Genomic DNA, 14,870 nt, shown 5'->3' with positions numbered 1-14,870 from the left:
AACACCACTGTTGCACAATTGTGATAAATCTTGTACAGAATATGTCTTGTACGTATCAATAGAAAAGTTATAGTCTGCTAAATATTATCTGTTTAAATCCATGTATCAGCACTGTTGTGGAAGTTATAAATATTTGCTATTTGTTTGTTTCTCAAACCTGTTTTGTTTCTGAGTAACACCCACAAGGCAGATTTACATTTAGACTGGTCAGCCATGTGTTGATGGCGCTTTAAGGGCAATGAGCTCTTCCAGGGACCCCCTTCCGGGGTCTCTTTAGGCAGCAGGTAAGCAACGAATGCCTCATGACTCAGCAAGGCACCCGTGACCCAGGACTCCATGTTTGTGCCAGTAACTTTCCATGCACCTGCACTAAGGGGTATAAATTGCAAACTATGACATCATTCGTTGTCTTCAATCCTGCTCCATTTCTCTGGACTATGATTTTCTAACAAGAGGGAAGCTTTCAACAAAGGACTGATGACCCCCAATTTTTTTGGATGATCCAGAGAGACTTATTGCAAGCAAGCAGAATGACCATCACTGCTATTATCCTGATCTACAGACTCTGAAATCAATTGTAATGTATATGATTCCTTTAACCATTTAATAAATCTCTCCTTTTCTTTTTTTAAAGTGAATGTTTAGTTGATTTACTTAAAATTGGCTGCCGTGTGGTATTTGGTGAGATTCTGAAAGTACGTGTTGACTTTGGGATTGGAAGAACCTAACGTGTGGTGAATTTTGGTTTTAATAACCTTTCATCACTAAGTCCAGCTGTCTGGGTGGTAACTAGGGGCTGGAGTGCCTAGAGGTCTGTTGTGTGCTCTCTGTGAACTAGTGCAGTGATACAAGAGCTCACTTTTGTTACTGGCTTAGTGAAATCTTAGGAGAGAATAGGAGGACTTGTGGCACCTTAGAGACTAACCAGTTTATTTGAGCATAAGCTTTCATGAGCTTATGCTCAAATAAATTCGTTAGTCTCTAAGGTGCCACAAGTCCTCCTTTTCTTTTTGCGAATACAGACTAACACGGCTGTTACTCTGAAACCTGTCATTAGGAGAGAATGTACCACCAGTTTAGGGTACGTGCCCCATATTTTGGCAGTCTGGCCTGAGATTGGCACTCTTAGCTGTGTCCCATACCAGGCAGCATGACACTAAGCTACCACTGGAAGGGGTAATTTAATTTCCACATGCCAGGTCTGATCAAACCAGTGTGCCAAAGATAGAAGTGTAGCCACAGTGGCACAAGTAGTGAGAGAAGCTAGCCACCTGAGTATGTACCTAGTGTTTCCAACGGGATCTTATTCAAGGCTACAATTCTAGGTCCATCAGCATTAGTGTGGATATGTCTGCTCAAGCTGGAAAACACATGCAGGCATATCTGCAGTGCAGTCTGAAGCTGTGCCTCAGTTCCCCATCAGTAACCATAGGGAAAATAGTACTTCACAGGTGTGTACATTGAAGACTGTGAGACACTCAGATCCACAGTCATGGGGGCTCTACAAGTACCTAAGATAGAAAGGTTTCAGAGTAGCAGCTGTGTTAGTCCGTATCCGTAAAAAGAAAAGGAGTACTTGTGGCACCTTAGAGATGAACAAATTTATTAGAGCATAAGCTTTCGTGAGCTGCAGCTCACTTCATCGGATGCATACCGATGAAGTGAGCTGTAGCTCATAAAAGCTTATGCTCTAATAAATTTGTTCGTCTCTAAGGTGCCACAAGTACTTCTTTCTAAGATAGAAAGGTGGCTTAGGGTTATCTTCTCTCATATGTTTGAGTCCTGCACTGCGCACAGCTCACCTGGACTAGAGGATCTCGTCCTGAGAGCATAACTACAATGCACTAATGTTGCTGTTCCAATTTAACCATTTAACTATAACTTCAGTATCAAACACTCAGAGACAGAAGCTGTTTAGTTACTTAGGAGTCCCATCCTCATGTACAGAATATGAACTACTCAGAGGAATGAAGGAGCAATCAGCTGTAACTAGATCTGTATAACGTTGTTTAAGTTGCTTATATTTTCCATTCATGTATGCCATCTAACAACATTCCTGCCAATAGGGAATAATTAAGAAAAAGCAAACCCACAAAGCAAAATGCCTTTATTTAGCATTTTCTTCTGCCAGAAGTCTTAGAAATTAAGCTGTAAACATCTAGCTACATATTCACTAGTGGCCATTATACCCCTCTAGATAGGCAATGTCTTAAACAGCATTATGACATCACCTAGGAAATGTACACCAGGAATGAAGGGTCCCTTCAGAACAAACAGCCTGATTTTGATCTCATTTGTCCCATGTTTACACAATTGCCTTCAATGGAGATAGAGGTGTACCTGAAAGCAATGGAGATAGAGGTGTCCCTGAAAGATAAATCAGGCCCAAATAACTTATTTTTATACAAATATCCCTAGTAATTCATACAATGAAATAAAAAGGAGGAGGAAGCCGGGAGAGAAAATATGTAATGGAGGAGCAGGATTGTCTCTAACCAGAATTTTTTGTCCCTGTGATAACACAGTGAGTCTTTGCATATGCAGCCTGCAGCCATTTAACCTCAGCCAGTGATGGTGTCAGCTCTTGTAAGCTGTCTGCACATCAACAAGAGACCTTCAAGGGAAACCTAGATGTTTGTGTGAGCAATTTAGCAGGGGAGACCCTTCTCTGGGAGTCAGCAGTCTGCCTCTGCCTAATGAGCACCATATCTGGAACATGATGCTGCTCTGTGGTTGTGGGCAGCAGGGACTGATTCTGGGACTTCTGGATCTTAAAGCGTGAGGCTCTCCTGCATGAGCTAAACGAATCGCTTCTGTTAGTCAGGGGTGTATCAGGCTCATCAGTCTCTGTCTGTGGCTCACTGCAGGGGGCTAGTGTGCCAGACAGTGGGTGTGTGAGTTATGCCAGGGTGGCCCTATCTTGTTCATCTCAGGTCTGGCAGAATTTGATTTTTATTCTTTTATCATTTCAACAGATAATATCAATGCTTATTTTAAGCATTTTCATTTTTTTTTATTGATTTAAATTTTCCCTGTTGTGGGAAATTATGGAGGGGGGTCAGAAATCGGGGCAGATCAGACAGTAATGATGCAATGACAGTACACACTGAGATTCAGAAAGTTACGGCTTGATCACCATTAATACACAAACTGGTAACATCATCTGTCACAATATGCAAAGTAAGTAGCTTTAAATCAAACGCGAGTAATTTCTCATGCGGTATTTGTCTTACTGTGTGTATCTGTAGATTTCGATTACTATTGGTGGACATATTTTTTCCTTCAGTTTGTGTTTGTACGGTGAAATTGACCCTGATTGACATTTACCAGTAAAAATTGAATCCTTCCAAGCCCACTCAAAGCGCAGGTCAAATCTTAATAGACTGATTGTCTCTTGGTTATCTCTCCTCATTCATGGAACTGCAGATCACCTGGCCTCCCATTCATGACTGCATGCACCACCTCCCTTCCATTCACAATCATATAATTCCCCTGTGACAACTGCAGCAAATGCTTATCTGGAAAAGCACTGCTAGGAAATCATTTAGGCTGTGATTTGCAAAGGAGCCAAAGATAGTTAGGCAAATCCACTGGGAGCTGGGTGTCCAACTCCCCTAGGGACCTTTGGAAATCTGATCCTTTTTAGCTTAAAAAATATATAATTTAGAAACAAGGAGGAGGAGCCAGGTGTCTAGTCAGCTGTCCGTAGGCCACAGTTTGGGAAACTGATCCCTGCATATTTAATGCTCCCATAATCATGATAGCTACGTACATAAGCAGTAGCTTGGTGTTATGGGTACTGTGCTGTTTGTGGTATTCAGGGATTACTCACTGCTTTTTTCTGTGTCTGGTTCCAACTGGCTGAGCATAACAACAATAACTTCATAGTGCCCTGCCTAGACTCTCTGTCTGGGAAGCTTAGCCCTTAAAGCTACAATCCCCAATACCACACTATTGAAGGTACTGATTTTTGGATGATCCACAGAACTGAGATCACCTGTGGTCATTAAACCTCTACGGTGCTTTTTTGTAAATTGTTAATTTCATTTTCATGGCTAAATTACAGTTTTGTAATTCTTATCATCTGTGTATCTATTCTAATTACATCCTGCCTATTTTCCAGCGGATAACAATAATCTTCATTTCCTGCCAGCCCCAACTGCTCACAGCAGCCAGACCCATTGCTGATGTGGGCTGCCACAGTCTGTATGAATCATACAATTTTAGAATCATAGAACTGGAAGGGACCTCCAGAGGTCATCTGGTCCATGCCCCTGCACTCAAGGCAGGACTAAGTATTATCATTCTAGACCATCCCTGACAGGTGTTTGTCCAACCTGTTCTTAAAAATCTCCAATGATGGAGATTCCACAACCTCCCTAGGCAATTTATTCCAATGCTTAAACACTCTGGCAGTTCGGAAGTTTTTCCAAATGTCCAACCTCAACCACCCTTGCTGCAATTTAAGCCCATTGCTTCTTGTCCTGTCCTCAGTGGTTAAGACGAACAATTTTTCTCCCTCCTCCATGTAACAACTTTTTATGTACTTCAAAACTGTTATCATGTCCCCTCTCACTCTTCTTTTCTTCAGACTAAACAAACCCAATTATTTCAACCTTCCCTCATAGGTCATGTTTTCTAGACCTTGAATCATTTTTGTTGCTCTTCTCTGGACTTTCTCCAATTTGTCCACATCTTTCCTGAAATGTGGTACCCAGAACTGGACACAATACTCCAGTTGAGGCCTAATCAGCGCAGAGTAGAGCAGAAGAATTACTTCTCATGTCTTGCTTACAATACTCCTGCTAATACATCCGAGAATGATGTTTGTTTTTTTTTGCAACAGTGTTACATTGTTGACTCATATTTAGCTTGTGATCCACTATTACCCCCAGATCCCTTTCCGCAGTACTCATTCCTAGGCCGTCATTTCCCATTTTGTATGTGTGCAACTGATTGTTCTTTCCTAAGTGGAGTACTTTGTATTTGTCCTTGTTGAATTTCATTCTATTTACTTCAGACCATTTCTCCAGTTTGTCCAGATCATTTTGAATTTTAAACCTATCCTCCAAAGCACTTGTAACGCCTCTGAGCTTGGTATCATCCACAAACTTTATAAGTGTACTCCCTATGCCATTATCTAAATCATTGATGAAGATATTGAACAGAACCGGACCCAGAACCAATCCCTGTGGGATCCCACTCGTTATGCCCTTCCAGAATGACTGTGAATCACTGATAACTACTCTCTGGGAACGATTTTCCAACCAGTTATGCACCCACCTTATAGTAGCTCCATCTAGGTTGTATTTCCCTAGTTTGTTTATGAGAAGATCATGTGAGACAGTATGAAAAGCCTTACTAAAGTCAAGCTATACAACATCTACTGCTTCCCCCGCATCCACAAGACTTGTTATCCTGTCAAGGAAAGCTATCAGGTTGGTTTGACACAATTTGTTCTTGACAGATTCATGCTGACTGTTATTTATCACCTTATTATTTTCTAGGTGTTTGCAAACTGATTGCTTAATTATTTGCTCCATTATCTTTCCGGGTACAGAAGTTAAGCTGACTGGTCTGTAATTCCCCGGGTTGTCCTTATTTCCCTTTTTATAGATTGGCACTCTATTTGCCCTTTTCCAGTCTTCTGGAATATCTCCCGTCTTCCATGACTTTTCAAAGATAATTGGTAATGGCTCAGACATCTTCTCAGTCAGCTCCTTGAGTATTCTAGGATGCATTATTCAGGCCCTGGTGATTTGAAGGCATCTAACTTGTCTAAGTAATTTTTAACTTGTTCTTTCCCTAGTTTAGACTCTTATCCTACCTCATTTTCACTGGCATTCACTATGTTAGATGTCCAATTGTCACCAACCTTCTTGGTGAAAACCGAAACAAAGAAGTCATTAAGCACCTCTGCCATTTCCATATTTTCTGTTATTGTCTTTCCCCCCTCATTGAGTAACGGGCCTACTTAGTCCTTGGTCTGCCTCTCGCTTCTAATGTATTTGTAGAATGTTTTCTTGTTTCCTTTTATGTCCCTAGCTAGTTTGATCTCGTTTTGTGCCTTGGCTTTTCCAATTTTGTCCCTACATACTTGTGTTATTTGTTTACATTCATCCTTTGTAATTTGACCGAGTTTCCACTTTTTAGGACTCTTTTTTGAGTTTTAGATTATTGACAATCTCCTGGCTAAGCCAGGTTGGTCTCTTGCCAGATTTCCTATCTTTCCTACGCAGTGGGATAGTTTGCTCTTGTGCCCTTAATAATGTCTCTTTGAAAAACTGTCTTCAATTGTTTTTCCCCTTAGACTTGCTTTCCATGGGATTTTACCTATCAACTCCCTGAGTTTTATAAAGTCTGCCTTCTTGAAATCCACTGTCTTTATTTTGTTGTTCTCCCTCCTATCATTCCTTATAATCGTGAACTCTACCATTTCATGATCACTTTCACCCAATACATTCCAAGAACTTGTTGGATAATCTCTGCCCTGCTGTGTTATTTTCCCAACAGATGTCTGAGTAGTTGAAGTCCCCCATCACCACCAAGTCCTGTGCTTTGGATGATTTTGTTAGTTGTTTTAAAAAAGCCTCATCCACCTCTTCTTCCTGGTTTGGTGGTCTATAGTAGACCCCTACCATGACATCACCCTTGTTTTTTACCCCTTTTGTCCTTACCCAGAGACTTTCAACAAGTCTGTCTCCTATTTCCATCTCAATCTCAGTCCAAGTGTATACCTTTTTAATATACAAGGCAACACCTTCTCCCTTTTTTCCCTGCCTGTCCTTCCTGAGCAAGCTGTACCCTTCTATACCAATATTCCAGTCATGCGTATTATTCCACCAAGTCTCCGTGGTGCCAACTATGTCATAGTTGTGTTTATTTACTAGCATTTCGAGTTCTTCCTGCTTATTCCCCATACTTCTCGCATTAGTATACAGACATCTAAGATACTGATTTGATTGAGCTGCCGTCTCTGCAATGCTGCCACTTTTAAAATGAGCTAGTGACCCAGCCAGGAGGCAGTGAAAGCTCTGGTTTATGGCTTTAGACCTTGAAGGAACCAATCAAGCTTCCTAGCAAAGGGGAAGTAGAAGAAGCAATTTTTTTGTCACTGACCCTTCTAGGCTGAGTGCTAAGTAGTGCTATGGGATTTTTTGCAAATGGTTCTTTGTAAATATTGAGAATCTGTAATTCATGCTGTTTTTATTGGTTACACTGGTCACATATTCTTTATGGTCTCTGATTGTATGGCTGTAGATTTTTTGTTTGTTTGCGGAGGGGATAAGTTTTCAGGCCATATGTCCGCTTTCCCCACTGTCCCTGGTAGAGCTGCGTGGTTGAAGCAATCTGTCAGTCAAGGAGAGAACACCTCCTTATCACAACTGTCTCTCTCTGAATTTCCCTCCCAGAATTATAACAGTCATTTATTCAGTAAGGGAAGACCCTGTTCCTAGGTGTGGATGTGGGGGTCTTAATAGGCTCAGTGATATGCCCCTAATCATTCTCCAAAGCCTGGTTGCTACATGTAGCAGCTGTACTGGGCCTAGCAAAAAGTTCTGCACCCTGAGATGAGGGCAGCATAGAGAGGCTGCTCTGACATTGTTCTGCCACTAAGGAAGGGCTTAATTCAGAAATAACTTTCATGGTTGTATCCCAGGGAATGTTATGGATCTGAAACATGGAGGCATTTTCTGGTAGGACCGAGTTCTATATCGTTGTGGAAATACCTACTTTCTGATGTGGGAATGCACAGCATATAGTCCACTTAAATCGATGTCTTTATACTCCTAAGAAAGAAACCTTGGTGGTAGGGTGAATGGATCTCATTCCTACATTAAAGACAGCAGGTCGGTCCAGTTTTCAAAAGTGGATGTGAATCTAGACATACAAGTCCAGTATCTGGACACATGAATCACTACTTACACTTGTAAATTCCTGTAAGTGCTCACCTGAGTGTCTAAACATGGCATTTGGACATGGTGTTACAGTGCCCACATACAGAGATCCGGCTCCCCTTTTCTCCCCTCCCACTTAAAACGGAACTTAACATAGACTCTTTAATGATCACTACATTAACAATATGTCCAAAAATCCTGCTGTAGATTAGCTGAGACCAGGATGACTGTCTCATTTAAACTAGAGCTAGGAACCAACCAAACCCTGATGTGAATGTCCCTGAACTTTGGAGAATCCATCTCCAAATCTGAATGAAACTCTGGGCCTGACCCCAAACCTTAAATCATGCAAATAGTCTTTACTTATGCAAGTAGTTCTATAGACAGCAATGGGAGTGCTCTCATGAGTAATGAAATATTAACCTCCTGGGCAAGGGCTTTCCAGGATCAGGCTGTGTGTGGATTGGGCTCATTGCTAATTTATACATAGCATCTGAAGACTAATTATCCCAGGTTTCATTAATGATAGTTAAGTCTGACCAAGAAAGTAAGCATTTCACATTCTCTTGTAGTTTCTGCTATCTGCAAAAAGTGTCTGTTGTATACACTGGCTCTGAGGGACATATGCTTATTTCTGGCTTACCAAAGAATTATCTTTCCTGAGTGGAAGAATAATGAAAAAAGCAGAAATCTGACAGTGGGAGCACCATGAAGTGATTGGGCAGGCAGCTGTCCAGACAGAAATCTAAGGCGGAGGTTCAGAAATACAACAGCAAATTCACAAGACACAAAAAACAGAAATGTTTTCCTGTCTGAAGGGCTCAGCATAGATTATGTTGTGGCTTTCCCAGAGAAAGTGTGGTGTGGATCTGCAGCTGCTTAATTCTTTGAGGTCAAACATGAATTGCTTAAAGTCAGACACTTCAATCCATATTTAGCAACACGGTGGGCCTGATTTTCTAAATCGGAACACCTCCGTTTCTAACTGAATCATAGAATCATAGAATATCAGGGTTGGAAGGGACCTCAGGAGGTCATCTAGTCCAACCCCCTGCTCAAAGCAGGACCAATCCCCAATTAAATCATCCCAGCCAGGGCTTTGTCAAGCCTGACCTTAAAAACTTCTAAGGAAGGACATTCTACCACCTCCCTAGGTAACGCATTTCAGTGTTTCACCACCCTCCTAGTGAAAAAGTTTTTCCTAATATCCAATCTAAACCTCCCCCACTGCAACTTGAGACCATTACTCCTTGTCCTGTCCTCTTCTACCACTGAGAATAGTCTAGAACCATCCTCTCTGGAACCACCTCTCAGGTAGTTGAAAGCAACTATCAAATCCCCCCCTCATTTTTCTCTTCTGCAGACTAAACAATCCCAGTTCCCTCAGCCTCTCCTCATAAGTCATGTGTTCCAGACCCCTAATCATTTTTGTTGTCCTTCGCTGGACTTTCTCCAATTTATCCACATCCTTCTTGTAGTGTGGGGCCCAAAACTGGACACAGTACTCCAGATGAGGCCTCACCAATGTCGAATAGAGGGGGACGATCACGTCCCTCAATCTGCTCGCTATGCCCCTACTTATACATCCCAAAATGCCATTTGCCTTGAAGTCATCGGACCTGTGAGTTCTCAGCCCCTCTGACATGCAGGCCCATCCAGTAATTAACAAGGCCTGATTTTCAAGGCGCTGAGTGCCTACAACTCCCACAGAAGCCAATGGGAGCGGCACCCCTAAAGATCAGGCCTCCTTAGTGAGATGCCTAGATATGGATTCAGGTATTTAACCTTAGGCTCCTATGTTGGAAATTCTTGACATCTGCACTCAAACTCCTTGAGCTCTTGGCTTGTCCATTCCTACTGATGTCAATGGGAGTGTCCCAAGAATCAGGAGGTGCTGCTGGGTGAACGGAAGCAATAGAGTATCAATTATTAGTAAGCTTACTGCTGTTTCATCATCCATAACCAAAGCTCAGGGAGGCTGACACAGCTGTTAGCATAATCATTGCGATGCACGCTCTTTCCCGTGTGCCTCATAAGGCGCAGGACCTAATCCTGCCCTCGCAGGTGCCAGAGGCTGGGGGCAAAGAGGTGGAATGATGTGGGCAGGGCAGTAGGTCCTAGAGCCATCCAGATAGCACACAGCAGGATGTTCCAGGAATGCTGGCAGGACATGCACATAAGGATGTGCTTACTCTTCCTTTAGAGTTAAACTGTCGAGGCCTGTGTATTGGGCAGAGCCACCAACGGTACAGCCCAGGACTCTGGAGTCACAAGCTGCTTCCTGGTTCCTCCCCTGCTCTGGTGGGGAGGAACATGCCCTTCACCAACCCTGTATCTGGCACAGAATACATCCCCTGGCATGGCTGTCTGGTACATTGTGGGGTAGAGTCAAAGCTCAACCCACGCCTTACGTGGGAGGGGGTAGCAGCTTTCCAGAGCCTGCTCCTCCCCCCATAACTCTCCTGCATGAGCATGCCGAACAGGCCACAGTCTGGGCCAAAAAGAGGAGGCTGTATTCTCTCTTAGTGGACATTCTGAACTCATGATAACTCTGTGATGTTAGCATAGGGACCTGGCTGTCTTCCCAAGCCAGTGGAGCCTTGGTGTGCTGGCTAGGGTGACAGTCAGTCCCTCACCTTAGTGCTAGTTGAAGTTAGCACTAGCTGAAATCCTGTCCTGTTTCTGCAAGGGGCAGATGAAGGTCCCTATGACTTCTTTCTCCGCCAGTAGCACAGGGCAGGATTTTGTCCTGTTTGATACTGATATAATACAGTGTGTAGCACCTTACTGACAGGTTGTCCCTTCTGTTTAGATGGGACTGTTTGAGGAGTAAAACACTGCTCCTTTGTGAATAAGGGGGGTAAATTTTGGTTCAGCAGAGAAGAACTGAAAATAGATCAGCCTTCCCCAAAGATGCACGAGGATTTTTATAGTGACGGGAATTGCATTCTGAGGCAAGAGATGAACGTTTTGGAAGAAGCTTGGAAGTCTCAGAACCCTGACACTGTGGCAATGGGTGCGGTAGACATACTAGATAGGTAGAGGAGCAGGCAGAATCTCTGTAAAAAAATGGAGGAAAATATCTGTTCTTGTACATTCACTTGATGTACAAAACAAAAAGTCAGGGTCTCTTCTCTAATTAAGCTAAAACCTAATCAGCTGAAGTCAGACTTCTTATAGCACTTAGCCTTATAGGCACCTCTTCAGACACCTTCCCCATTCATACACAGCAGAGAGTTAAACACATTCTTATCACGAACAATACAAAGACATAAAGAAATCACAGCAAATTTAGAACCCATTAAAATTGTGGCTTCTAGATACAAGATCTCATCCAATGAGCATTGAAGACAGTAGAAAAACTTCTGTTGGCTTAAGTCGGTTTTAGATCAGGCCCTTAATGCAAAACTCTAATGTCTGGAGGTCAAGTTCCCTTTGGTTCTGGTGTAATGCAAGTTTTGGGCTGTTACATGATATTTTATTTTATTTTATTTTATTCTTTGGTCGGCCTAGGGCAAGAATTACTTTAAAAATCATCTTTACTATTTGCACGACAAAGGCTTCCATTTACTCAGAAATATATATGGTGGTGTTAAATTTCCGTGTGAAAACAATGGTGTGAATTGAGATTTTAAAAAAATCTTGATATTCAAAAAAGTTCTGGGAAAGTCAAAGCTTACAATATATTATCTAATTTTTTCAAAATCACAAAGTCCCACAGGTTCTACTATCACTAAAGGAAATGTCCAGCCTACCCATATTTAAGTTTTAGCAGATTTTTTTTTAAAATCAATTTGGTTTAGGTTCATCTTGGTGTAAATTCATTGGCTCTAGGAACAAATTTGACCCATGATCTGTACCGTATTTAGTAGGTTTTTCTTTCAGGGAAGCTCAAGATGAATAGTTCTCTCCGGAGGGTGCACGTTTTGAAATGTCTTACCTGTATGGAGACACTGCTGTAAGAACCACCTATGACACCTGCAATGAGTAATGGAATGTTTTCTTGAATGGCGTAAGATCCATCGGGACACATATACTCCGCTTCATCCACTTTCGTCAAAGATGCTCTGACAAACTCCAGAGACTGTTCTAAAGCATATGTATCCCTCGAACATGTGTCCAAAATATGAACTCCAAGCTTAATTCCTGGGAGCAAGTAATTGTCTCTGTTGATTTCATCAATGGCAAACAACATAGCCTCCAAGCGCTGGATGCCTCGGTCTTCATTGATTCTCCCACATTCTTCTGTCCCGGTGCCTTTTTCATTAATTGGGAATAAACCACCTAAGACTAAGTCTCCTTCTATCTTAATTTCCTTTCTTAAAAAGTTATGGTCACTTAGGGAAAGGAAAACTCCCTTGGAGAGCAAAGCCAGGGCAAGCACCTGCAGCCTGGTGAACATCTTCATTGGTCCTGTTTTGGCAGCTTTAAGAAGCATGGGCAGAAGTAGACGTGCCCCTTAGTCCTCTTGACCCATTGCTAAATGTGAAGTGCTGTCCCACAAGCAAGGGACGAACAAGCCAACAAGACTTTCCATCAAGCCCCTAAATAGACAAAAGGAATTAGAAAAGGCAAAAGGAGACATCAGTTATTATGTTCTTTTCATCAATAAAACATTCAGAGCAGTGTTAAAAGGACATGGTTTGGGAAAATGGAAAGCTCCGGCAATGAGAAATAAGATCAGCTTACATGTGCATAGTGCCTTTCATCCCAAAGGATCCATAATTGCTTCACAGCTGAACAAATTTTACACAGCAACTATACACAAAGTTCCATAGAAAAACAACCAACTCTGGGGTGAAACAAGCCAAATGTGGAATGTTGCTGAGTGCTGTTAAGCAACAAGTTAGGACAGGAGATGAAGAATAAATAAAGCAGATTCCCCTCATATCTAGCTCTCTCTCACACTCAACGCTCTTCTGCTGTCTCCCCTACTCTGAGAGTCGTATTGCCCTTATGTTTCCTTCCACCCTCCATTCAGGCTGCAGCTCCCTCTGTGTCTCACTGCACTTGTCAGCCTCCCCTAGGTTATATCCCCCCTTCCTGGTTCAAGCTAGCTCCACCCACTGGATCCCACTTGCCCCTCCCACAGCTTCAGAATTCTCCCTTGCTGCCAGCTGGGCCTGCCGGTGCTGGGTATTTAGTTGTTGCTCTGCTCAGCAGAGGACCTTTTCTTCCAAAGTGCCAGGCTGAACTCCAGCTGCCCCACCCTCCATGGGAAGGGGAGGTACATCCCTACCACCTTCTGCCTGGGCTTGAGGGAGGGAGACATTGTGGGAGGGAGGCTCTGGCTCCCCTTCCTGGGCAAGATAAACAAAGGATGGGAGAAAAGAAATATTATTAACCCAATTTTAAAGATGGGGGAACTGAGGCTCAGGGAGATTAAAAAACTTGCCCAAGGACATGCAGTGAGTCTGTGACAGAACTGGAAACTGAACCCAGATCTCGTGAATCATGGTCTAGTGCCTTAAACACCTGATCATTTGTCTTTAAAGTTAAAAACCTTGCAGGAAAATAACTCAAGGAAAAGGTAAAAGCAAAGAAGATGAGCTAGAACAGAAAGGATACGCATATTGAAGTTTGCCCAAGGCAGAAAAATGCCTAGGGCTGAACGTGCTCACTTTAATGTTAATCATAGTTCAGTGCATGGGTCAAGGGTAGAACAGACATCCAAGCATGTATATATTTGGGCTGATTCTACTCCCATTGAAGTCAATGGGCATTTTGCTGTGATTGCAGGATCAAACCTTTAGATCTCACCATGTTATGCTACAACAGTCTCATGACTATATATATATTTGCCTGTAAACTTCTTGATAGTGTCTCTTTACAGCATGGATTAATGTGGCCACCTTGAACTCCAAGTCCTTAAAAAATCAAACATGGTAATATTTAAGTAGAGCACTTTAATATTTCATTACCGTACTTACCTTTTTCTTAAAGCAAAATTTATTATGATTAGACTTGCAGGGCTGTGTATAATTTAGAAACACTTAGCATTATTTAAAACAGAGCGCTAAGAAATTTAAAGAGACAATTCAAATTTAACACTGAAAGATGGATGAACAAGCTTATTCCGATGCAGCTGTTTATCCTGGGGGAGTTTCTATATTGCTCTATCAGATTCTGGCAAAGGACAGAATTTTATTTATATTTACTCCAGCATCTTTATATCATAAGTCAGTAGCAAGCCAGCTACACATTTAAACATACTTCTTTATAGCCATAATGATGTCTATATAGCCTGAACCGCAGCCCATTTCAGCCGAGTTCTTCATTTGCCGGTAAATGATATGTCAGCTGCAAACAAACAGTTTCACCCTTAACCATAGGCAATCAGCCATATGGTTTTTTAATCAATGCAGGAAAAGAACCTCTCAAGTTAACATCTACTCAGGGAAAGCTGGTAGGAATAACAAAAGAAATATATTCACAAATAATTCAACATCAAATTCAGTCAAACAAATTATTTGCCCAATATTATTCAACCATCTTCAGAGTGCTTCAGATAATGAAAAATATTTGTTTGCAAATAATTTATTGGACAAAATTGTCAGATAAATTATTGGCAGCTTATAATTCAATCAGATCTGCTTCCATAGTTCATGGTAGTAATCTGTTCTCTGGACTATAACGTGCTCTGAGATTTCCTATGCATTATCTATTCTGTGCATTTGTTTGGCCTATATCATCCTGGTATCTTAGGGCCACAACAAACATTTAATGTATTTATCTCCACAACAGCCCCATGAAGATTGTTATCCCCATTTTATAGGTGGGGAAATTGAGGTACAGAGCTTAAGGACCAGGTTTTCAATGGCTCACTTCCTCTGCTGGGGGGCCAGATTTTGAAAAGAGCTTAGCTCCCATTTTCACACCTACATAAAAAGCAGATTTTCAAAAGAACTCTGTACTCCGCAGTTCCCACACTTTATGGGCAAGTTTTCAAAAGAGCTCCATACCCAATGAACT

At 42.0% G+C, this 14,870-nt stretch overlaps 1 protein-coding gene across 7 annotated transcripts in view; it reads right to left on the bottom strand.

The window, feature by feature from the left end:
* GRM3 (glutamate metabotropic receptor 3) overlaps positions 1-14,870 on the bottom strand; it is a 149,121-nt gene that overhangs the window by 46,141 nt on the left and 88,110 nt on the right. For all 7 annotated transcript variants that reach the window (XM_048836514.2, XM_048836509.2, XM_048836512.2 and 4 more), the window contains one exon: positions 11,839-12,442. In XM_048836514.2, coding sequence (XP_048692471.1) covers positions 11,839-12,336 — 498 coding nt within the window. In that variant the 5' untranslated portion in view covers positions 12,337-12,442. The remainder of the gene's footprint in view (positions 1-11,838; positions 12,443-14,870) is intronic.

The sequence above is a fragment of the Caretta caretta genome, chromosome 1 (assembly GCF_965140235.1).
Source record: "Caretta caretta isolate rCarCar2 chromosome 1, rCarCar1.hap1, whole genome shotgun sequence".
Taxonomy (NCBI): Eukaryota; Metazoa; Chordata; order Testudines; family Cheloniidae; genus Caretta; species Caretta caretta.
The sequence above is the reverse complement of the archived record's forward strand: the minus strand, read 5'-3'. Positions and strand labels throughout refer to the sequence as shown.